Here is a 23,933-nt window from a genome sequence, read left to right as displayed (position 1 = left end):
TTTGTTCAGTATTATAAAATACATGTAACTACGATGAATGACACTAATGAATATTTTTTTCATCCTATTGTTTATTCGAAAAACACCAATGTTTGTCAGTTCACGTTAATGATTGACCATTTTGAATAAACGATTGTATGAAGATGCAATTGAATGTACGTCTCTATGCAAATTGTATTATTGAATGTCTCTAATACGCAATTGATTGTCATACTATGCAATTGATTTTCTATTGGTGTTATTGATCAATCATTACGCGAGATTGAAAGTATATTTGTTATGTTTTATTGTCCAAAGGTGCAATTGTTCATCCGTTGATGCTATTGAATGTTAATAAATATGCAAATAGCGTTATTGAAAGTTCGTTCGCGTTCATGATTTTCATTGAAGTGCTAATGAATGTATATTTGCCGTATAGTTTCAACTGTTGACGTAAATGAATGTACATTTTGCGTAAATGAACAGCAAAAGGTGTATTGTTAGTTTTTACCCTTTCACAAAAAGATAACAAACAACTTTCTGAATAACCCGTACTGCTAGATGAAACTATTTTGTCCGCCTGCGGGGATCGCTGGGTTCAACCCAGCTTGGTAAAACTTTTCTTTGACTGCACGTACAGGTTAGCGGTAAAAAGTGCATTTAAAAATGTCTTTTAAGAAGGAAACATTGCGTTAAGTGCTCACTGAAATTGGCGGAATTGCATAGGTACAACAAAAAATAACGATAAAATTCTAAATTAGTTTTCCTTGGTTTTTTTACGCACAGATTTACGGTCATAATTTTTGCCATACGATATTGTGGTCGATAAATGTAATAATTTTAGAGTCAAGTCATTGGACAGACGGAATTTCACACAGAAATCGATCGTGTATGAAACGTACATTTTATGCAGCGTACTAATATTGTTGCTATTGCTCTTCAGTTCATTACTGCTACTTAAAACTTTAGAACAAATTTGCAATGTCATGCCCTAGCGAGACGAAAAAAGCCGTACTAAAGATATTTCTAAGCTCCTACAAAAGATTAAAAAAAACTTTTGATACAAAACTAGAGAAAATCTTCATCTATTTACATGTACCTAAACAGAAAAACACTGACTAAACTAATGAAACAAGTATCTGCCAAACACTATTATTACATAGCATTGTATATCATTGTAAAATATGTACCACAGTTAATAGTCCATGTAGATATAATACGTGCAGAGTGTGAGTTTTTACAGCTGATGCTGTTGAGGACAAAGATTTCACTTCCATGAGCCACCTATATAATCATCTCTTCTGTGTCTGGATCTGAAACATGACCAAAACAATACATCAATATACAAGAAAAAGCAGTTTTTTTCTGTACTACAAGTGGAATATGGCATACATCCTGCATGAAAAGTCACTTCAAAGAGCACTTCCTTCTCAGTTGGAGCAATAATACCGGCCTGCTATCTGTCTTTTATGATAGAAGTCATAACAAATCTCCATACAACAACAGAGTTGTAGTCTTATTGACTCAGTTTATAATAAAACTAATGGCGGCCTACAAAACAACAAATTACTGGGCAGCTAAGAAATTATGAGATACAATAAATATTCTCACAGATCCAGACAACCAATAATTATCCTCCCTGGTTACTTATTTGCCAAGAGTTGACCGGAGTAAAGACAAAAGTAAGAACCCAAAGTTGTCTACAGAATTATGAGTGGTTCAAGTTACACCTGGATGACCAACAAGCAGGCCACCAAATCAAACTATTATCCATCCAAGTAATTTCTCTCATAAAATAATTGCAGTGAATTTATCAAGGGGGAATTTTTTACATAAACAATTCCTCTGGGAATACTCACCATTATGCCACTTAAGAGGGAAGAACTGATCATTATCATCACTGTGTGAAGTTACAGCAAGGTTTGCATAAGCTTTCTTGTGGTTGGGCTGCTCCTGGTGCCTGGAGTTCCCATCAGATACAGGACTCTTGAAGTCAGATAACATCTACAGAACAAAAGCAAACAAGCATTTAAATCGGCCTATGTTGATTGACACAAGCCTAATAATATAGCTTCCCAGCAAGCTTCTTCTAGTTCTATTATTGAGTAAAGACTGGGGGGATGGATAGCCACTGTCTTCTCCATGATGGGACAATACCTTATTTCTACCTCAAGCAATTGAACATGTGAGAAAATTTGCATATTATAACTATTAATATCATTTGTTATAATAATAATAATAATAATAATAATAATATTATTATTATTATTATTATTATTATTATTATAGGATATGGAGGGCAGTCTGTGAGACTTGCTCACACACAAAAAAATGACTTAACCCAAAGCTTGAACCAAGAATTCTTGATCCACAGTCATGACTGCAGTTAGCTCAATCACACACGCATCTATTATGTCTCCCTAAGCATTGATACCTTAATTTTTTGCAATTTGTTTCAGGAAAACAAAAAAAACTCCACTCATACCATCCACCTTCAAACCAACTAACCTTAAATGCTGGGACACCTGACCAGTCAAGCGAGTGAACAAAACTTGGCATAACTATGGGGTTTTCTTGTGCTAGTAAGTAGCTTTGTCTTGAAGATGATGATGATGATGACGACGATGACGACGATGATGATGATGATGAAATAGGATTACTGTTGGCCTTCCCTAGCTGCAGAGAAATCACAAATATTGCCATCAGATGTTATTCTAACGTTAGTAGATTGGACACCTTCTTCTGCTCTGTCACCTCCACTTTCCTTTAGACAGATTTAGCCATGATGACCAATTTGTCTTTGCAAAGTAAGTGAACCTCTTTCTGAGGTATAACAGGGTAATTTATTATTATCAACTGAGTTAATAATGTAAATTGGCCACTGTAAAGAGTTTTGTTGGAGCAAATGACAAAGGGCTCATGCTTAAAATGTCAGTTTTAAAACTCTATACAGTGGCCAATTTATGTTATCGACTCAGTTGATAATACTTAATTACCCTGTTATACTCTTCCACTGATGCAGCACCTCAGTTTCTCTACCCCCTTTGTTCCATTTCTGAGGTAGACTCTATTTCTTCTCCCAATATTGAAATACCATTTACATGTTATTTTTGCATGATGAAGTGCAAAAAAACAAGCCCTGCCTAATTCATAACTAAAAATGGTCAATTAATTTGTAAATACCTTCTTCTTGGCCCCAGAAGTGGTCTTTTTGCTTTTCAAAGACTGAGTAACTTTTCGTCTCCTACCAATACCAATTATCACATTTAATGCACACTGCAGGTAGGAAGGAAAAGTACATTGTGAGTTTGGAGGGAATTAACAAAAATCAGTGTAAACTTGGTTCCAATGCAATCAATAGTTATTTGAAAACTAAAAATTAAAAGATTTTACCATCAGTGGTCCTTCAATGTGATCATTGTCATCAGAGTCCATTGTCTCTTCAGAATGCTGACACATGCTTTGCCGTCTCTTACTATCCAAGTGCATTTCCCGATGCTCTTCGCATACTGAATATGTCCTAGTTGCTAAGTTGAAGATTCTTTCAGAGGGAATACCACTGATTGAGATTCGCCTGTTTCTGGTTTGGCTCATCCTTTCCAGTTCATAGTGTAAAAGAGTCAACTCTTTTTGGACAAGGTCTTGTTTTAATGTGTATTGTCCACAGTTTTGACAGCTGAATTTTTGTCCAGAGATGTACTGATGCTGATTCAGCAGGTGGTTCTGGAGTTGTTTGATGACAGCAAGCAGATTTTGTATCATCTTTTGCTTCATTTCTAAGTCCTTGAGAAATTCTTCAGTTTTGCGCAAACGCTGGCTTTGTTTTCTTAGCACCTGACAATCTATGCACTGTTGAAAAGTAATAAGGGAATGACAGGTTAAAAATTTTAATTGCTAATTACTGTCAATCTTATGAGGGAATCTTTCCACCCAGATCATGAAATAAGTACATAAGTACATCTACAGGTTGGAGAACACATTACCCTGAACTGTTCAGAGTTACAAACAGAGAATAATACAAGAGATTGTAAAAGTAAAGGTGATTTCTGGAAAAAAATACCCTAATGCCACTTTCAACAATTAAATCATTACCAAAAGCTTGTCTCTGACAATACTAATAAAGTGATTTTTTTTATACTCATCCCATAGTCTTACACCCATTTTGCCACATAGAATTAGTAGCTTTAGCATTAATTCAGTTGATTAGTAGAAAATGCATATGAACAATATACAAAGTACAGTGTATGTTGGCCTCACCTTTCTCACAGCATAAGCCTCCACTTCACCTTCTTCTTGTTTGAGGACCAACCTTTGGGATGTCACTGTGCTTAAACACACAAGAACCTTTAAAACGGTCAGAGATCAGACAATGCCTGTTAGTACACAGCTTGATTCAGATGCTCCAAGCATTAAAATCTTGCCTTCATCTGAACTACTGCATTTGATAAATTAATATTTATTTTAACCTGTAATTACCCAGATCTGACTGTTAATTCTCCCTTCTAGCTGCTACACATTCCCTTTTAACTTAGTTACAAGAATTTGGTGTCAGATCAAGATAACAACTTATTCTGGTTGCCTGTTTGCAGGATAATTTATGGATACTATTGGGAGAAGTTAAATGTCAATCACTTGCAAGCTTGTATGAAATTATTTTAAGGGGGGATAAGATGCATCAAATCATAAAACCATGGAACAAGGCCATTTTGACTGTTTCCAGTGAGTGTTCATGTACAACAAATAAGTTACATGTATAATAATATACATGAAAAAATTTCTCAGTTCTGATTGGTTAAGTTAATGCATTTTTCAGGTAATTCAGTGCAGAAGAGGGTTAACTCAGTGCAAAGAAGTACCAAACCAGACATTCTCATTGGTCAATAATCAAAGAAACTCATAGAGAGCCAATCAAGTGCAAGCCTTGGATGTCACAACATTTAGATGCACTGAAAATTTGCGAGCAAAACAATGGCTGACGTATCAAGTAGGTTTTCTTTCGCCACTGCAACAACAATATAGCGGCTCACCTCAACAACAATAAAGTGGCTGAAAAACAGCTCTAACAACAAAAACACTGTAAAAAGCACTGCTTTTTGGGTTGTCGGTTTGGAAAAAAGTGGTGTTTAGTGTCATGTGATTACCTATACAAATGAATCCAAGTGCTTTTGTATTAAGCTGCTTTATTGTTTCAGCAAGAGAATCATGTTAAGCAACAGGAGAGACTTCTAAATGTCTCAGTCGGAAAAAAAACCAGGCCATAAAAATTTACCTAAGAATTCTGCCTGATAGCCTGAGAATTTTATGATCTCCCATAAATAATGAAGACTTTGTTTTGATTAATACTAGCATTTGATGAACCATTCATATTGGCCACTAAATTATTTTATTGCAATTCTTTTTACATCATTACCTTTTTATCTTCACTCAACACCCTCTCTACTTTTAAATTCTCAGGTTCTTCCTTCCAGTTATATAGGATACTTTCACTTTTAATAGCACTGTCTATCACTAGATGTGACAAGCCTTGAAGCGAAGGAACTAAAGTCATCAACTTCTTGGCAACATCTGTTCGCTTAATATGCAACACTGACAGAAACAGCTTTTGAGGAGTGGCAGCTTCCCCAACCTCTGCTTTCCACTTCAAAAGAAACTGGTATGCTTTCTCTCCAACACCCTTGTAATCTTCATCAATGTTATTGAGAATGCATTCTCTTTTCAGCATATAGCGTCCAAGTATTTTCCAAGACACACCAATATCTTCATGTATATCACCAAATATAGATTCCATGGAAGGGTCAGAAAAAACATCCTGGTATGGGGCTAAAGAAAAAACACAAAGTTAGTGCAATCCTTTTTAACAATCATTTTTTTTCTTCATTTCAGTTTCAAGTACACACACATTCTCTTAATGAAAATTTTTGCTAATATAGTATAAGGGTGATACTGGGGAATATTGGTCTGAGCTGTACTAATACAGACTGATTGCAGCCAGGTTTGTACAGGTCAAATACAACTGAGGGCCAAATAACCTCACTAGGGTACTGTGGGTATAAGTAGTCTTTTACATGGCACTCAGACAAAACTCCCTTATTTTAAGTTTGCTAGCTTTTGCACACAAAAATTAAATTGCTAATGACTATTACCAGGGAACAGTCTGTATGGCAAAATCCCAACCAAGTAACAACCAGACAGAGTGCTCTGATTTACTACAGGTCTACCTTGCCATATAATGATAATAACTATCAACAAGTATATATTAAAGCACCTAAACAGCAAAAGAAAGATTCACACTATAGCACTACATTGCACCAAGAAAAACATTCAAAATTTAATATAACCACAACATTGCTTACACAATGTTTAAAATATTTCTTAAAACTCTTCACACATACCTGCTGGGAATGAAAACAATTGTTTCTTTGCTTTTGGCTTTGGTGAGCTAGTAAGTTGTGATGAAGGAGGTGGTGACATCCAAGTTTGATCACTACTGGAAAGTGAACTAGATGACAGTGATAATGGTGAGAAAATGCCAGAGTCCCAGGAATGAGGAGACTTGGTCAAATATTCTTCAGCAACGGCACAATCATCTAGAGAGAGAGGTCGCCGTGAACGAGACTGTGTCAGTGGTAGGTATTGCATCATAAGGTTTATCTTTTGCAAACTCATTTCATCATCAAAGACATCTTCAGCACCTGAAAAAAAAAATGCAGTTTGTAGTTTCCTCATTTTTAAATAATATTTAATCATTTGCTAGAAAGGAAGATAGAGGGTTTATATGTTTCAATGGCTGATAATTTTTACCTTTTGATATAAGAATATGGATTTTACTGGTCAATCAAGGGCAACTATTAATTAAGTTAATCAACAGGAAGTCATGTCTACCAATTTGCTATTTTGTTTTCAAATTTATTTACTGGTGTTGCTTGACAACAAGTATATTACCCATAATTTATTAGGAAACAATAACATCATTTAAATACAAAAAGAAATAGTTTACTAGTTAATTAACCATAAAATCATATAGTCTCAATTTTCATCGAAATGAGGCCTGAGGCAACTTGATCTAGCAACTAATGGGATTGTAATTTAACAATAGCACTTGCAAAACTAACAATCAAATATTTTCCCTGATTTAAAAGTGTTTTTCCCTCTAGCTCTATAGAGACATTATAAAAACACTCAAAGGTTACACCCATATGTCTCCTTCTGTTATCACTACGATAAAAAAAAAAACAAAAAAAAACAGAATATCTGTCTTTGTTTTTCTCCGTATCATGACTCAGCAGCATGCTTCATGAATTATTAGGAATTATTATTTTTAGGCTGAGCAGGAGCTGGACAGCAAAAGATAAGAATTTGCCCAAGGTCACGCAAAGACAGTAAATTGGCAATACTTCCGCGAAAAAACTCATTTTCACTCAATTAAGAAATTGAAAAATTTATAACAGGTCGAAAAACTGGCTTACACGATTCGCGTATGACACAATTACTTGCACAAGCCTGTAGAACTAATTCCGATTTGATATTGTTCGCTGTTTCAAATATGCTTTATCGGCAAATACTACAGATAATGCGATAAAATAAGTAAATTACAAACACAACATCTAACCTTCCACCGGGTTAGAGCAACAAATCAAACTAAAATTTCCTACGAGCTGTATAGATAGAAATGAAAATATGCGCGACAGAAAACATATGATTTTCTGTCCAATTACAGCTGATAAATATGCATTTTCATGAGCAAATAAAAAGGCAAAACTCAAGGGCATGAATCTGAATTGAACGAATTAATCAAAGTACCCTAACTAATACCATGATAGCTGCGACCAAAAGACAATTGACGATTATTAGATTTTCAAGTTGAAACAAGGAATTATAACCCCAGAGTACTCACGCCCAAAGTGAACTTCACTTCAACGAACAACACCGATCGACATGCGTTCATTGTGGATCTCAGATACTTCGAATTTTATCTCTAGAAAACTTGGGCCGCTTTTCTAGGATAAAAAGTTCAAACATCATCCGTATGACGCAAAAATTTCTTCCAACGTAACCGCATGCATTTGCGAATCGGTTTGTGTGGGTGAACTTCGCGGTTTTGATTCCCGCATCCGTCGAGCGAAGTTCGTAAACAAACTTCTCGTATTTTATCTTTTATTCTCAGCACCTTTACAATTATTGCGCCTTCAGTTAACTGAAAAGCTCTTAATGGGAATGAATACCCCGAGAGTAATTAGGACATCGAGTTTACCTACCTGCTGGGCAGGACAAGTTTGGAGCAATAATGCCCAAAGCACTTGCAGCCATTTTGACTTTCAGATGACTTAACCACCTTTCCTCTGCTTTTCCGCTTTTCCTTTGGACGAATACCTTTCGATGCTAACTGTTACCTCCCTACATTGACTTCAACTTCGAAAAGATAAGCCAATGAGGTGGTGATTCTCTTGCAACAGGAAAAAAATTTCACTTAGACGTAACACCTCCCCTTGATCAACCCTGGCCTTTGCGTTACTATGAACATTACGTCAGTGATATAAATAAATCCGCCTCAGGTCTTCTTTAAAAAGTAAAAATAAATCTGTTTCTGAAGATTTCGAATAATTTGTCTACAAAAAATTGACTCGTAAAACAATATTTTACGGTGATAGTCTAAAATATACCATCAGCTGATCGAAGAAAAGTATATAGGCTAATTTGTCAACTTCACCCTCACTACCCCACAGGGTAGGATATCGGCGCTATCGTTCAGGTTTCCAGATTTCCGAGAAAACAATACTAAACCACCTCAAAGGTCGCGTGAAAGATATTAGCGTACAATAACCGTAATTTCGTAACTCGTGCTTACGTAAATAAAGGTCAAACAGACAAGGGTTTTTTTTTCCACGCGCTGAAACAAAAGAGTTTTGAAACTTCCTGTTGAATAGCGTGAAAAGCGACAAACTTACCCGGAGCTTTTCCTCTCACTGACCCCATCATTTTCCGCAATGAAGACTAAATTTTTAGCTTTAATATTATTCTTAAACTCTGGTTTTAGAGGTATTCTCTTTTCTTTTTCCCATTATCATATTTTCCCCTTCTCCTTTCACGTGCACATTTTTTGGCCCTCCCCCCCCCCCGAGGAAACATCTCTTGGAATGCGCACACCTTGTAGCTGACATTTGCTTCTGATCTCATCTCTCGCATCTCAAATCTCTATCGTCGCCGTGCAAATATTTTCTTGGTTAGCGAAATCTCCACTTTGAACGAGCTTTTCAGATATCTCTGATTACTGTTCTGTGCTCCAATTAGGGTCAAGTTTGTAAATGGGCGAGCGTAACAGAAATGTTGACTACCAAAGAGACATGAAATTATCTAAGTAGTCTGGCAGGCTATGGACAAGTCAATAGTTTCAAGAATAACGGCTATAATTTGAAATCAAGCACTTTGAATACAGATGATCAAACACTTTTTTCGTAAAATGAAAATTTCAGGTAACAGTAGTTCAGATGTGGTAATTTGGTATCAGTATCAACTGAGTTTTATGACGCAAATTGGTCACCGTAAAGAGTTTCAAAGCTGTTCGTCAGAGCGAATGCCGAAGGGCTAACGCTCGAAATGTCATCTTCAAAACTCTTTATGTTTTCAACTCAGCTGACAATACCAATTTACCTTGTTATACTCCTCCACCGACGCAGAACTACAGTTTCTTTAGAAATTCAACCCCTTTATTAAGTAGTTTGGTAATTTCGAGATTGTCTAATCACCAATGTTGAACTGGTGACTGGTTCAGTGATCACGGAAGTAACTGAGTCTTGATGTAGATTCTATTTAAACATTACAACCCAAATGGGTAATATTAAGGAGTGTAAGCATTGTCTGAGTCACGCCAACGACTTCCGGTTAAGGTTTTTCAAGGACGTAAAATTGAAAAAGGTGTAATATATTTCCAGAGTGAATAGGTCAGTAAATTGAAATAATTAAGTGTCATATCGATGCCAAACGGTTCAGCGCAGAAATACTTTAATTCATAAAATAACGGAGATAACAGAAGCACTCTGATTAGTTAAAAACCAGTAGATTGTATCGGAGAAATATTAAAAGGTTTGTAAATATTATGCGTCGTGTGAGAATTAAGTGACATCTTTCTTAAACAAGATATAAGTGTTAAAATTCTCGTTACTTTTGTGGATGCGGTTCTGACTAAGATAAACGAAGAAAAAATCTTCAAATGTCTGATTGGGTGGATGAAATATAATACCTGTTTTTCAAACAAAAAAATCGATGGATAATTTTCCAGTTATCCTATCTTTCCTCCTGATTGGATACGACGAAGTCTCGTGGCTTTTTACAATATTTGTTTATATAAAGAGGCGAACAACTGTTAACTACGGTGCACAGTTTGCGAAGTTTTTCTTTACGAAATTAACTGGTAAAGACCCTTCGTCGGAAGCTATTTTCAAGCGAAAAGACAATAGTTGTTTCGAGAAATCTATCAGTCAAAGTGTTTTCCTGACACCGGAATCAGGAAAAGCCTATTAGGTTCGCAATTACCCCCTACCCGATGTTGACGTCATCTGTGACCTGTGAATAATGGACACAAGGCGAAGTAGGGTAAAAAACACTGCTGCATGCTGATAGGTCAAGAGGAAGCTTCTTGCGACTGACGTAACATCACGAATGAGCTCTAATTGGACACTCTATCCATTCAACTTTTGCAAAATGTCAGCAATTTTTTTTAGCAATGCCAGCGCTAATCGCTAATCACCTACCCGGCGTTTGGTTGGTTCCCAAAAGTACTAATGCGATAGCGTGAGTGAGGCAACAATGAATTAAAGGGAGAGGTAAACAGGAGAACTGGGTAGATTTATTTATTTCTGTTTTTTCGTCACCATATTCCCACTAATAGCGTAGCTCTACTTTCGGCATGTAAACCCACACACAACCCACAATTCCTCCAATCGCTCCGACGAAGGGCTAACGCTCGAAACGTCAGCTTTTTTACCCTTTACGGTGGCCCTTCACAGTGGCCAACTCAGTCGTTAACACTAAATTACCTGCTATACTCTCCTACAGTTTCTTCAGAAACTTACCCCCTTTATTCATTTATGAACTGGTTCATTTGTTAATTTTGTTGATCCAATTAATTTAATTTTTACGCTTAATCATCACCATTGCTCATCAGTTTGAGTTTGATGTGATAACTAGCAATTTCATTCACCCAACAATCAAAATTTTCCGCTTTCCACCGTCAAGTCTGAATCATTTAAAACTGGGCAGTCACGGTACAAATGTTATTTCAGAATGTCACGTACGCGTCACGAAATTCAACCAACCTCACAAAATAGAGTAGATTGCGAAAGAAAACAAACATCTTGGACTAAAATGTTTATTACAATGATGCATGATTATAATTCATAATATTGTCGTAATATTTTGCAAGTTCCTTTACATCGCATGAGTCGTTTAAAATAATTTATATTACCATCAGTTCTCTTAAGAGAGGTCTTAGGAGAGAAACTCCAAAAGATAAAAGTTGAGGAAAGATGCTGAGGGGCAAAGCTACAACTGACGCTGAGGTCTTCCAAGTAGCATGTGTGGTAAGAGACATACGGTTACATTGTACAAACATAACAGTTAAGCAGATTGCGTGAAATCTCTCTTTCATGTCTATGAAAAGACGCTCTAACAAAATAAAGAATTAATAAACATTTAACTTGAATCAATAATTATCCCGGCACAATCTTGGGAATAGCCTGAATGATGCAGATGTAAACCATTTTCATGAATTTTAAGTATCTTTTTCATTTTTGACCCGTATTTTCTTCCTTTCATTCGTTTATATTAATAATTGCATGGTTTTATAATAATAACAATACGCGACACTTTGAGAAGAGTTTATGCCAAGTAACATACACGAATGCATGGTACGCCAGTTACTATGTAGATCAATAAATAATTCACACAGAATAAAGAGCCTCTTCAACTGAAGCAAAATTTCCAATTAAAGTTAGAGTTTCTATTTCAAAGAAAAGAGGATAGCTCTAGTGTAAATTTGATATTTAAAAATCGGCGCGTGGCCTGGCCCCAGTTGTTTGAACAAGTCTCATGATGAAATCCAAGACTGTCGTCAAATTTAATTTCAGAATGTTATTTTCGTTTCCTCTTTATTTCTTCCCACTTTGTGTAATTCTCAAGCTTGAAATCACACTGAGCGAAATAATTTCTGATTGGATCTAAATCTTGGATCATCCCCATTATCAAAAAGCAGGACCAGAATTAATCTCGGTCTCAAGTCGTGAAATTAGCCTGATTCATCGCATGATCTTACAAAAATTTATCTCCAAGTTATTTGTGAGCCTTCAGTTCCGTTTGTCAGTGTAAAATGACATGGCTTCTTTCCATGCGTAGGCCTCCTCAGCAGTTGCCGCTCTCAAGCTCCAGTCTCTATCGTCGGTTTTAATGAGAACTATTAGAGGGTCGTTAGGGTCTATTTCTAAGGGGCAGCCTCTCAAATAGATGGAATTGATAGGTTTCCCGCCATCAGCTTTTTTGTAATAGTTAAGATATCCTGTGTCTGTGAGCTCGAAATATCTGTTGTCCCATTTTGGAGTATGATGTTTTCCTCCGCTGAGCTTGCCAAGGAAACCGCTCCGTGTGGGTTTGGGATTTGCTCTCCCTTGTGGTTTTGGCGGCAATTTGATACTCAACTGAAAAAGAAAGTTAGTTATACATTCAAACCCAATAAAATATCAAACAATAAAATATCCTTTAAAAACTCCGCACACTGTTACGAACAGTGATAAAATATTATAAAATTATCATCATATCTCGTGAGACAACATTGCATGTAATGAGGAAAACATCCAAGACCAACAAATAAAACTCCACCCAGCGCCAAGTGTCCGAAAAAAACAAAAACAAAAACAAAAAAACCGGCAGACGATTACTACTTCAGTGGATGGTTTTACCACTTTTCTAATCCGGGGTCTGGTAATAAATTTTAGTTTCCACTAAGGTTAGTCCTTAACCCCAAAGATCTGATTGTTAATTCTAACCTCTAGCTGCTACACACTTCCTTGTAAATTAGTTAAGATAATTTGGTGTTGGATAAATGGAGCAACTTTTATCTGATCAATTTAAATATTCTCATGACCTATTTACTGGATAGCGTATGGACGTTATAAGTAGAAGTTACATGTTAATCAGTTGCAGGATTATGATGTTTTTCTAACCTCACCACTTAAAACAAAAACCGCTCTCCTCTAAGAAAATATTATTACCTGTTTATGGATGACAGGAAGTGGTGCATGAGGTGAAGTGTTTGTATCTTTATTTGACGGCTTCCTTTCAAGAAATAAGTCTCTTTTCTGAAAGAAAAAGCAGAGATATTTTCTTGAAAAAAAATACAACCCGAAGACAGCGGGAACGGGAACTTTTCGGTCATTTGACGGTGTTCTGTTCAGTCCACGAGACTAATCGGTTAGTTTACCCTCAACGGTAATGGACCAGTGTGAAGTTCCAAAACTGTGACTTTTCAGTTTTATTTCGACTGTATTGGTCCGTATACTCCCAAATGCAGGTTGGTTACAATTTTAACTAATTGTGAGTGTCACGAGACCCGAGTGAGGGAGGGCTGTCGGGTACTTTACATTCGGTGCGTATGGCAGTCGTTATTTTATTCATCTTACTGAAACAACAGTTGTATAAAACGAGCCTAAACTATTTTTCTGTTGAATAAACATGAACACGAACAAAGAATTAACATAACTATCAACGAGTTCCTTTTTTATTAAACCTGCTTGCTCACCTCACCATTCCGACTGGTTTTGTTTCCATCAATATTGTCATGACCGGAGGTAGTTGATGTTGTCGAAAAAGAACTCATAGAGGCCACTGAAGTTGAGTCCTAGAAAAAGCACAAAAAGTAAGCGATGATCCAGTTTTGCCTCAAGACAGAACTCACACTTCACAAAATTAATATTTATATTTTAATGCTATTTATGAGAAAACACGAGTCCTAGGTGGAAGCTTTCGCAAGGAATTAAGAAGACAATGAGTAAAACGTCGTTTAGCATAGAATGATAAAAAACACTTACATTGATGGACTTCTGCCTCTGTGCGATGGCCTCACTGAAAAACAATGAGAAGAATCAAGATAACTCTACCGCTACTCTCGTGCAATAGGCAAGAAGTGCATTGCTGGCGTTAATTCTCCGCATTGGATAAGTCTGGCGAAACCACAATTGACCATATCGCAGAGAGGACCCCTCTCCCTCAATTCTTCCTTGCGTGACCTTCGTGTGAGACTTGCATTACTCAAACGCAGCGCTTTCGAACGTTTTGCGTTCACATATCGATTTACAAGCTACCTCTCTATTAGTTAAGGATAAATTGGCTGAAACATAATAGATCTCAATGCCAAGATTGCACAGAACAGCATCAGCCTCCATAAATGTTTTTACTTTTCGTTGCAAATTGGTACATCACACAAAAAAAATAATTTCTTCTAAGTTTGGTACCTTTGCCGCACCAGTGCCCCTCCGTTCAACCCTCGTGCCTTACATGGTCACACAACTGAAAACGTTGTCATTGGCTTCAATTCACATAAAACAGGTACCTTACATCACATCTCACCTGAGGCCCTCTAGTTTGATACCCTTGTTGCACTTAGTGCCCTGATTCTGTTCTTTCAACGCTTTTTTGAACTGTGTGATAAAAGCGCTGATAGGTCCAAAAATTTCCTCTGAATCACTACTCTGAGACTCACCAAAAGAAACCTGTTAAGACAAGAGTAAACTGCTATCAGTTGGCGTAACGCTGTGCTAACCCCTTTAACTTAACATCGGTATACATGAAGATTTAGATATATGAAAATTCACATATTTGCACTGCGGTGGAAAGATGAAATTAGAAGATCCTCGCTGCTAAGAACACTACTGAAACTAGTAGTTGTAAATAGGACCTGAAAAAAAATTTCAAATCCCGTACGGGCCTGAAATTTTTTTCAGGTCCTATTTACAACTACTAGTTTCAGTAGTGTTCTTAGCTGCGAGGATCTTCTAATTTCATCGGTATACATATTCCCCATACTGCTCCCTATACTTTCCTTCGATGCTGACAAGGAGAATTTGTTTAACAATCAAGACCTTCTTTAGTTGGTGATCATTTCCTCTCTTCCAGTGACCTTAACGTGTAATTCAAGGGTGATATTGTACAGAGAAAAAAAATAACAGTTAGGTGTCGAAGGGTACTGCACAGAGACAAATCCTTATGGGTCTAAGACCCAACAGCAGCCAATAAAGAAAGGAGCAGGTTTTAAAAGCAAAGCTTCTCCATTGGTGTTCTCCAAGGCATGCGCATAATTGATTTAGCCAATTAACTTGCATTTTCATTTAGATTTTCTTACCAAAACCTTGTTGTAAATCTGTTTCATCTGCTTGCACTGATCACACAAATCATTTAGCTTCTGCTCATATTCATTCACAAAGGCCTGAGAGTACATTGTTAAAGAGAAACTATACAAGGGCATTGAATTATGCCTTTATAGCACAGGAGGCCACAACTTACATAGCAACTCGAATTCGCAGGACAAAAAAAAACAACTGAGATGGTGGGGTCTTTGAAATCGTAGCTGTTATTCTAATGCTCATTCCTCTGAAATGGAACATGCACTAAGCTTTGGTCTGGTCCATTTGATGCCTCTGCTTCAGTAGTTGGGGGGGGGGGGGGTAACCATCCTTTTCGCGGCCCTACAGTTAAAGAACCTCTGTAGGTTTCGGTTAACTAGCTTGTGAGCTCATATACAACTCCCACACATTCCTCGTGAGTTTTAACGGTTATTTGAAACTGTTACTTTAAGGTCAATTTCTATTTGTCCACAAAGGTTGACCTTCATGGTGACGGCGGAGAAAACCGTGACCGTACTTTTCAGTTTAAACTTAACGCAAAGGATACTTCCACATCGTTGTGCAGTTTGACATCCTTTGGATTTGTCTGGTTACGCTTCAAAAACAGTTCACTAGAGTGTTTCTTGATCTTAATCAGGTCCTTCTTCATCACTGCATAGTAAAAAGGAAATAATCTCTAAGGCCTGACACTTTCTTCTGTAGAATCAAACAATTTATTGAGCGGAACTAGTCCAGGAGTAGGAGTCACAGAAAAGTAAGAAGACACCGCGGTTTCAATTAAATTCTGTTGTGTAAACTTGACCAAACATGAAGTGCTGCGTTAAAGATGAGCGGATTGATAAAATAAAACAGACTTAACAAACCTTCCACTTCAGCAAACAGGGCTTTAGATGAACCTATGTCGAGAAAAAAAGTGAGAAAAGAAAAATAGTAAGTCCTTAGATACTCAGATGCGATTGTTGCAGAGAGATCCCATCAAATTGGTCTTCTACCATACGATCTTCATCGGCTTGAGGAAGTAGGGGAGAAGAAGCACGAGGATATCCTCCCTCTCCCTAGGCTCAAGATTTCCCTGTTTCCACCCCGCTTAGTTTAAACCAGATAATTTTCTCTCAACCTTGCTTGCACATTAACCGATATTTTCATAAGAATTAAATTTTCAATATTTTAACTCACACGTTGCAGCTTTCTGAACGGTTTTCAATTCGTCCGTGAAATTCAACGCTTCTGGATTGGACTGCTGTAGTTGAAGGATCAGGAACTTGAGGAGGTTGTACTTCTTGTTATTTCCGCGGACATCTGCCATCTGCGAATGTAACACAAAAACTCAAGAGCTCAGAATCCAGGAGTCTTTGATGAGCTGGAAAATTAGCTCTTTTAGCCTCAATTTTGAGTAAAAAATTCGAGTGTTTTTGAACATGTCGTCGTGGCCAAAAAAGCTAACTTTCATGAGTGTAAAAAGACAGCAATGGGGCTAGCAATTTAAGAAAAAGAATTCTATGGCTGCGCTATCCAGTGTGATTTCAAGAGTCTGCAATAAACCAATGGCTTTCAAAATTCTCGCGGCGCGCATTCCGCGAGTAGTACGTGCTGGAGCGAAATAGTCTACTGGCCTAAACCAAATGACAAGACCAGTTCTGCTGGTTATAAGAACAGTGTTAAGTTTGACGGGCCAATTCTGACCACTAGTGAGTCGCCTTAGTACTAGGTTACCTTTGGTAAGGAATGAAGCCTAAACCCATATGCACCCCCTCTGGTACTTCCCGTGTTCAGAATGTTTCCAACTGACAACACGTATTCCAAAATGAGCTGAAAGTTTTTGCTGTTGTAAAGTTCACTGCAGGCTTGCAAAAGATTATTCACGTTCTGAAAAAGAAAAACAAAGGATCAATAGTAAATTTAACATTGACCCCGTTTGTCGAAAAGTTTCAACTGAAAAGTGTACAGCGTTATCTTGGGGTGTTGCAACGAAAACCTCTCTCCTTCTTACTCTTGGTTGTTGCGAATACTTACACGCGTTCTAAGGAACCGGTCAGTTTATCGCCTGGTAGGATCGGAGGATTTTAGTTGTGGCATTCTTAAATTCATTTGATCCCTTCCTAAGGCTCTGCAATATTCATATGCGACCCCCCGAAAATCTTCCGCGCCGCCCCTTCCAACCCCTCGGCGATAAAGAATGGCTCGTTCTGAAGTCTTTGTTTCACTTCAGGAGTACCACGTGTTTTTGAATTGTTTAAAAACCTGCTTACTAGCTGTGGCTACGGACGTGTGAAGTTGTTCTCGCTTGCATCACATTTCTACGCCATAGTAAAGATACTTACCGGTGCAAGATCTTCAAACTGTTGGGGAAACTCCATGATGACAAGCAATAAATCCAAACGTTTCTCCAGGTTGTTTATCTCACAAAGCTTATCAAGAAGAAAGAGACCAAAGAAAAACTCGATTTAAAAACCTATAACTCTTGAAAATATTACATATAACGTTTGGGGGAGGAAAACATATCTTCGATGATTCCTTTGCCTTTCAGGGCTGGGTTGTTCAAAACACGATTACATTAGCCCAAGGTTTGTGTAAATTTTAAATTCAGTTTTAGAGCTCTGCAAAGGGATTTTCGTTTGGACTTTTTTCCCACCTAGTTCCGTGTTATATTGAAATAAAACCAAACAAAACCTTAAACGCTCTTTTCAGGGCATGAAATTAATTTCTTTTTCCGATAGCCACTTGGCTCCTAAATTCTTCAAAGTGGTAGCCAAGTGGAAAAAAGTTGGTCGCCATTTTCAAAGACAAACAAAACCTTTTTTAAGCTGTCGGCGTTCTAGATAGACCCTCAAAATTAAATTTGGGAAAAGATCTTTAACATGCTACAAAGTGGACACTAGGATGGACGATATACAACGTTAAAGCTCACCTAAATCCAAGATGGCGTCTAGTTATCGATCAAGATGCATATGTTGCGTTTTGGAAACAAACTTAATAAGGAAGTTCACCGCGGATTTATCTTTGCAAATCTTTTTAATTCACTATGTCTCTTGGTAAGGTTATGATGAAACATTCTAGTCGCCAATTTGGCGACTAATCTCCAGGATTTGGTCGCCAAAGTGAAAAATTTAGTCGCATTGGCGCCTGTATTAGGCGCAATTTCACGCCCTGCTTTTCCGTGACACATAAAAGCCATGATCACCTTTTAATCCTAGATTGATTAACCCCCTTCGAGCAACCTTGCCCTAGGGTCTGTTTCACGAAAGTCCCGATAACTTAACAGGCCCAAAACCATATTTTAAAATCAAAATTTAAACAATAGAGAGGTAGTTTCTGGCACCCTAACCAGTCCATTTGTTTCTTTAGTTGAAAGTTTTATTATATAATTCAAAACTTTTTAAGTTACCGAGGCCCGTTTCTCTCTGTTACTCGAAGGTAACTTGACGGGCCCGTAAAACTGTTCTGTCTTCATTCAAGAGAAGGGTTTAGGGTTAAGGTGCCAGAAACTGCTATTGTTTAAATATTGATTTTAAAATATAGTTTCGGGCCCCTTACCGGGACTTTCGAGAGACGGGTTCCTGGTCTCTAAAAGCACTCTACACCCGAGTCCTTCCCTACAACTGCGAAGCAAGAACTTATTTGCCATCAAATTAAAATCAGAACTTCGCATAATTCGTTAGAGACGCCAAATGTTATTCAAATAGTGTCTTCTGTTGTTACCTTCTTCATAAATTGATCCGCTGGCACCAATGTGCTGGGATCTTCCTTGTAGTTCTTGTACATCTCAAATTCTTCAGCTGATGGAAGAAACCTAATGATTGAAATAAATCAATTTAATCCAACAACTACACAGCAATCACCTGAACAAGATTATCATTTTGTTACCTTTTCAAAGCGATCACCTGATCCATAGGTAGGGCGCCATCTTCTTCTCTGAACACACTCAGCTTCTCGTCAATCTCCTTGGTGCTCAGTTTGAACCCACTCAGGAAAATTCCTAGGGGAAAAAAATTACAATTATTAGAGGCTAGGCGCCAGCTTTTTAGCGTCGGAAATGAGACTAAAGAATCTGCTATGTTCCGAAACTTCACGTTTTATTTTATAAAATCAATTTAACCTCCCTCTCTCTCTCACCGTTCACTGTCTCACGCTCTGGTCTCTCTCATTTTAAATATATAATATGATCCTATTGTTCAATCATCTGTCACTTATCGCAAAAAGTCAACCGGAAATCAATTAACGCTGAATAATCTCTCACATTAGGATTTTAGATAAGTGAAATGTTATATTTAACGCAATTCTTCTATAAGCTCCACCGCTTCTTTGCATCCTTACGGTGTCAGACGAAACAAGTCAGTTCTCAAGATGGAAAAAATAAAACGCTCACCAACGCTCTAAAATCTTTATTTCAAAGTGCGGGTGTGAGTTTATACCACGAAACACAGTAATATGAGAATGAATTTAGAATACGAAGACTTTGTTTTCAATCAACTTTTTGACACAAGTCAATTTAGAGAATTATTCAACGTAGTGTTGTAGAAACCAAGCCGAAGTAATTTCTATGGCCAATCAGAACAAAAGCACATATTCTCAAGAGACGAAGAGAAGTGAAAGTTCAGGCGGTCTTCAAAGTAAAGTACACGCAAACCCAGATAGTACAATTCAATCGTAGTTTTCAGTTATCACAGCCACCAATCAGAACATCATCATTAACATATGAGAACTCAAAGTAAAAAGAGGCAACCTGCTTGAAGCGTGGGAAAACGCGAGTGACCAAATTAGAATTGATTTTAGTTCTTGATTTGATTGGTTGCAATGGTGGCGCAACTTTGCTCGACCAATCACAGAGCGAATTAAAGCAAAAACGAGGCAATCCCAGATAGCTTTCGATACTCAATTGAAAACTGAACTGCTCTGATGACAAACAATTCGTTGAGGTAACGAGGACTATCACGCACCAAGATTCTGTGCTCGTTTTGGATCCAGTAACGTCTTCACCGTGGGTTTAGCGGGGGCTGTGGAAAAATAATGCGATACATTGTTAAAAACAGTTCCCAATAAACTAAGAAAGGATGTATGCTTCACTTCATGTTTTTCTTCCTAGTGAATCAAACCCACCAGTAGGTATGGGTTTTTCCTTCTCCTCTATCTGGAACATTTCTTCCAGCAAATCCAAGTTTATGCTCTTTGTGCGATCAGCGGCTTGCATCCACATGGAGTTGGACACCTAAATAAGAAAAATTAGATACTCTATATTAATTCGCACCACAGCAAATGATTTACACCCGAAGGTAACATTCGTTCGTGTAGTCTGATCGTCCTGGTGAGAGTAGTCTTAGGAAGGAATGCTGTCGGTGATAGTGACTGACGTTTTGACAACCTTGGCAGAATTCATCATCGAAGTCAAGAGATAGTTTTTGTTGGTTAGCAGCCGGCGTCAGATTCGTATACACAAATTGGTCAGTTTTGCCGGGATGTTATTGGCTGTAAGACTAAGTACCGTAAGTTGACCAACTGACCGACTGACTTAAAAAAAATTCTTCGGGAGCCTGTGACTGTACGTAGTTTCTATGTCATACACCATAAATCAGAGTGAGGGGCTTCAAAATGAATGGTGCGTAAACGGCAAAACGAATCCATAACCAAAATGTCCCTGATTGGTCAGTTATCTGGAAACGTCTGCTCTAGTGCAAAAAGTATTCTACTAACCATTTGCATCGGCACTGGCATCCAAAAAAAAGGTCGAAGTTTAACTCTGGCCTGGACTGCACAAGATTTTCCAGGAAGGCCACCTCCTAATAGGGGAGGAGGTGGGGGCACTCCTGGAGGGAGGGGAGGAGGAGGAGGCGGTGGATTGCTGCCCGAAGTAGGTCTATTATCTCCAATAGATCTATTATCTCCAATAGGTCTATTATCTCCAATAGGTCTATTATCTCCAATCTCTTCAGCAGCTTTGGAGGAAAAAAGACAAAGGGAACATTAGTTGCAAGTTTTCTGCACGTAATATTTGTTTGTCTAAAGTAAACTCAAATGAGATTTTCCTGAATAGGGGAACTGCTTTCGATTTATGAATCTAACATTTTTAGAATTCTAACGACTCAATCAAAAATTTGCTGATTGAGGTTGTACTCGTTTGACTACTGACTACAATTCGATTTTTTATCGACCTTTCGAACTATTGACCTGTACACTCCAATATAAATAGATACACGTACGACTCAACGAAAATTGAGATATGATGACAGACGCAGAGAAGTAAAAATGGATATAAAATGCTGTTATCAGCAGCAACGCTTCAAAGAATTAACAACCGGCCAGTTATAAACAGTGAGGCTTTGCACGAGTAAGAATTGTGTAAGCATTATGATTAAAGGAGACCATAGCCACTGCAGTGCTCAGTCTTCACTCCTTTTCGATTTACCGAACAGCAGATACTTACCCACCTTTTTGCTGAACAAAATAAGATAAGAATACGAGATTAGACCCTATGTTTCCTCCTGCAAGATGTTTTATGCACGTTAGTGATGCATTAACAGATTTAATGGATTCATTTTGAGGTTTTCCCTTTCCACTTGCCTTCAGAAAAGAGAGAGAAAATTAAAGTTACATCCATCAGAAGTTCAGCAATTTTTTTAAATGAGCGGTGTTAGTTGCCAGACTGATTCTCCAATGGATGAGTGAGGTATAAAAGGTATGAAAAACCTCTTGCAGTTTTTCCGAAAACATGAAGAGTCCCGTGACTTTGTCAGTCCTATGCAAACCTGCCATATGAGGCAGGTTTGCAATCTAAATGATTGCCAAATATGTAATTCGCTTCCTGTCGGTGTTTTTAGATGATAAGTTTAGGAGAATGGTTGTAAGAGCCGGAAAAGGTCAAGATGAAAACAACGATGCCGCACATTAGATGGAGAAGTCCAAGAACGCGCACAATCTTCTGTTTTTGTGTCACGATAGGAATGAATTAAGTAATAGGATATTCATATTCATATTCATTTGGCTCAACAATTTTATAATACGACAAAACATTGAGAACGGTCGAGTCCCAAACTCATATAAATTACAAGTAACAAAACAAAACAAAAACTATTGAGCTTCAGCAACACCACTCTAACCAATTGTAGTTTTTAACTGCAAAGCGGCGATCTTCGCCAAAATTCAGCTTTTTAGACCAAACCCACCTGGTCAATAACGCCCTAATGTATCTAAGAGTTGCAACTGGTGGAATTTCTTGAGCCATATAATCTATAATCTTGCAACCATGGGAGTGTTACTGACTGACAAAGACACGCAAAGAGAGATGAAGAGACCTTTTGCAAAGTGTGGGATGAGTGAAAGATGTGAATGAACAGTTGCGCATGCCTCTTAAACAGCTAAATCACATACCATAGGTATGACTCAGATCAGAACCTTTCTCGTTCAGCATCTGTTTAGAAAGTAACACCACACCTTCTTTAGCTTCTTCCTCCTGCAAAACCTGCCGTCGCTCTTCGATTGCCTGCGCGAGACTCTCGCATCCCATCCCCCCAGAATCGATTTCAAGGTTACCATCCGTTGATTCACGTTCTGTGATATTCGCGGCGTCACCCTTCGTCTCCTGAGTCCCTGATGAAGCTATTTCATTTCCGATGTGAACAGATTCTTTTCTCTCCCCAGCAGAACCACCAAGAACAGTAGGTTCATTCGTCTCTCCAGTACAAGCCTCAGCAACACCATCCTTCGCTCCTAGAGTAGAAACACCATGCAGACCATCTGTCGCTCCTAACGGAATGTTTTTGATGTGGACATTATCGTAAATATCGGAGTCATCTATCGGGCTTATGACACTCACTGGTATAGGTGGCTGCATATAAATACTTGAGCTGTCATCTTCAATCAAACCACTACCAGGTTTAGGTGGCCTTGGTGGTGTGCGTTCACCTACATTACCTCCTTTCAAACCTTCACGTTTTTGAGAAAAAATTTCAACAGTTTCGTAGGGACTTGAAGAGGAACTGCTACTCCGTGAAGGCCTCACAGGTGGGACGATTTGTTGAGGCGTACATGGATCAATGTCACTAACTAGTGTGTTTGATAGTTCAGAAGGTTTATGAGGCCGTGGAGGGGGGCCACCGCTGACATGTGACGACTGATCAACACCTGTGAGAAGCGAAACAGGTGGAGGTTTTTTCGTCCGTTGTGGAGGTTCAACTTTTTCGTAACCATCTTCAGGTTGAGATGGCAAGCTGGGTAGCCTGTCGCTGTCTTTTCTTCTCGGAGGCGAAGTATTGTTGAATTGAGGTGCGCGTGTGCTGCTGTCTTTTAAAGAATCTTTTCTGAGTTGTGGTAAGACCACGACTCCATCTTTGTTAGAATCTTTCCTGGATTGAAGTACTTGTCTCCTAACAAAGAGAGAACAACGTAAGCCTTAGAGGGGCCAAGTTACATTACGTACACCTTGCAAAAGTTGCCTTATTCGCAACTAAAAAAAATCGTGTCAATTTTCTCCATCCTTAATCACTCTCGTTCTTTTCTGTTGCTTTCTCATCTTTACAGCGTTTTTACACAATAAGCTGAATTTTGTGTGCATTTTGACTCGTTTTTTCTTTTGAT

At 38.0% G+C, this 23,933-nt stretch overlaps 2 protein-coding genes across 5 annotated transcripts in view; both read right to left on the bottom strand.

Annotated features, from left to right (window-relative positions):
* Positions 1–740: 740 nt before the first annotated feature.
* On the bottom strand, positions 741–8,756 carry LOC113675013 (uncharacterized). Of its 2 annotated transcripts, none has more exons than XM_089201728.1 (9): positions 8,235–8,756; positions 6,372–6,671; positions 5,390–5,799; positions 4,237–4,323; positions 3,373–3,828; positions 3,163–3,255; positions 2,488–2,655; positions 1,839–1,983; positions 741–1,292 (listed from the first exon to the last, which is right to left on the bottom strand). In XM_089201728.1, exons 1-9 carry the CDS (start codon positions 8,284–8,286, stop codon positions 1,264–1,266), a joined length of 1,740 nt encoding a protein of 579 aa, XP_089057854.1. In that variant the 5' UTR covers positions 8,287–8,756; the 3' UTR covers positions 741–1,263. The 2 variants fall into 2 exon arrangements, with proteins under 2 accessions (XP_089057854.1, XP_089057855.1); XM_089201729.1 differs by lacking the exon at positions 8,235–8,756 and adding an exon at positions 7,874–8,012.
* A 2,574-nt stretch (positions 8,757–11,330) lies between these two features.
* LOC113675014 (uncharacterized) overlaps positions 11,331–23,933 on the bottom strand; it is a 29,028-nt gene continuing 16,425 nt past the window's right edge. For 2 of the 3 annotated variants that reach the window (XM_089201721.1, XM_089201720.1), the window contains 17 exons: positions 22,728–23,722; positions 21,054–21,295; positions 20,463–20,571; positions 20,303–20,359; positions 19,230–19,341; positions 19,065–19,155; positions 17,687–17,773; positions 17,079–17,231; positions 16,542–16,671; positions 16,229–16,261; positions 15,913–16,016; positions 15,365–15,448; positions 14,593–14,735; positions 14,055–14,088; positions 13,766–13,864; positions 13,239–13,325; positions 11,331–12,665 (listed from right to left, as the gene is read on the bottom strand). In XM_089201721.1, the coding sequence (XP_089057847.1) occupies positions 12,318–12,665; positions 13,239–13,325; positions 13,766–13,864; positions 14,055–14,088; positions 14,593–14,735; positions 15,365–15,448; positions 15,913–16,016; positions 16,229–16,261; positions 16,542–16,671; positions 17,079–17,231; positions 17,687–17,773; positions 19,065–19,155; positions 19,230–19,341; positions 20,303–20,359; positions 20,463–20,571; positions 21,054–21,295; positions 22,728–23,722 (2,908 nt within the window). In that variant the 3' untranslated portion in view covers positions 11,331–12,317. The remainder of the gene's footprint in view (positions 12,666–13,238; positions 13,326–13,765; positions 13,865–14,054; positions 14,089–14,592; positions 14,736–15,364; positions 15,449–15,912; positions 16,017–16,228; positions 16,262–16,541; positions 16,672–17,078; positions 17,232–17,686; positions 17,774–19,064; positions 19,156–19,229; positions 19,342–20,302; positions 20,360–20,462; positions 20,572–21,053; positions 21,296–22,727; positions 23,723–23,933) is intronic. The other variant, XM_089201722.1, reaches the window with a different exon arrangement.

The sequence above is a fragment of the Pocillopora damicornis genome, chromosome 3, assembly GCF_964200805.1.
Source record: "Pocillopora damicornis chromosome 3, jaPocDami1.2, whole genome shotgun sequence".
Classification (NCBI taxonomy): Eukaryota; Metazoa; Cnidaria; class Anthozoa; order Scleractinia; family Pocilloporidae; genus Pocillopora; species Pocillopora damicornis.
This window is presented reverse-complemented; position numbering and strand designations above follow the sequence as displayed.

What these genes read in the sequence shown, in the direction of transcription:
- LOC113675013 (XM_089201728.1), bottom strand. Translation starts at nt 8,286, where the DNA reads ATGGCTGCAAGTGCTTTGGGCATTATTGCTCCAAACTTGTCCTGCCCA. An exon ending in AAACTTGTCCTGCCCAGCAG is followed by an intron (nt 6,672 to 8,234) that starts GTAGGTAAACTC and finishes TTTTTTTTTCAG; the next exon opens with GTGCTGAAGATGTCTTTGAT. An exon ending in CTTCTGGGGCCAAGAAGAAG is followed by an intron (nt 2,656 to 3,162) that starts GTATTTACAAAT and finishes ATTTCTCTGCAG; the next exon opens with CTAGGGAAGGCCAACAGTAA.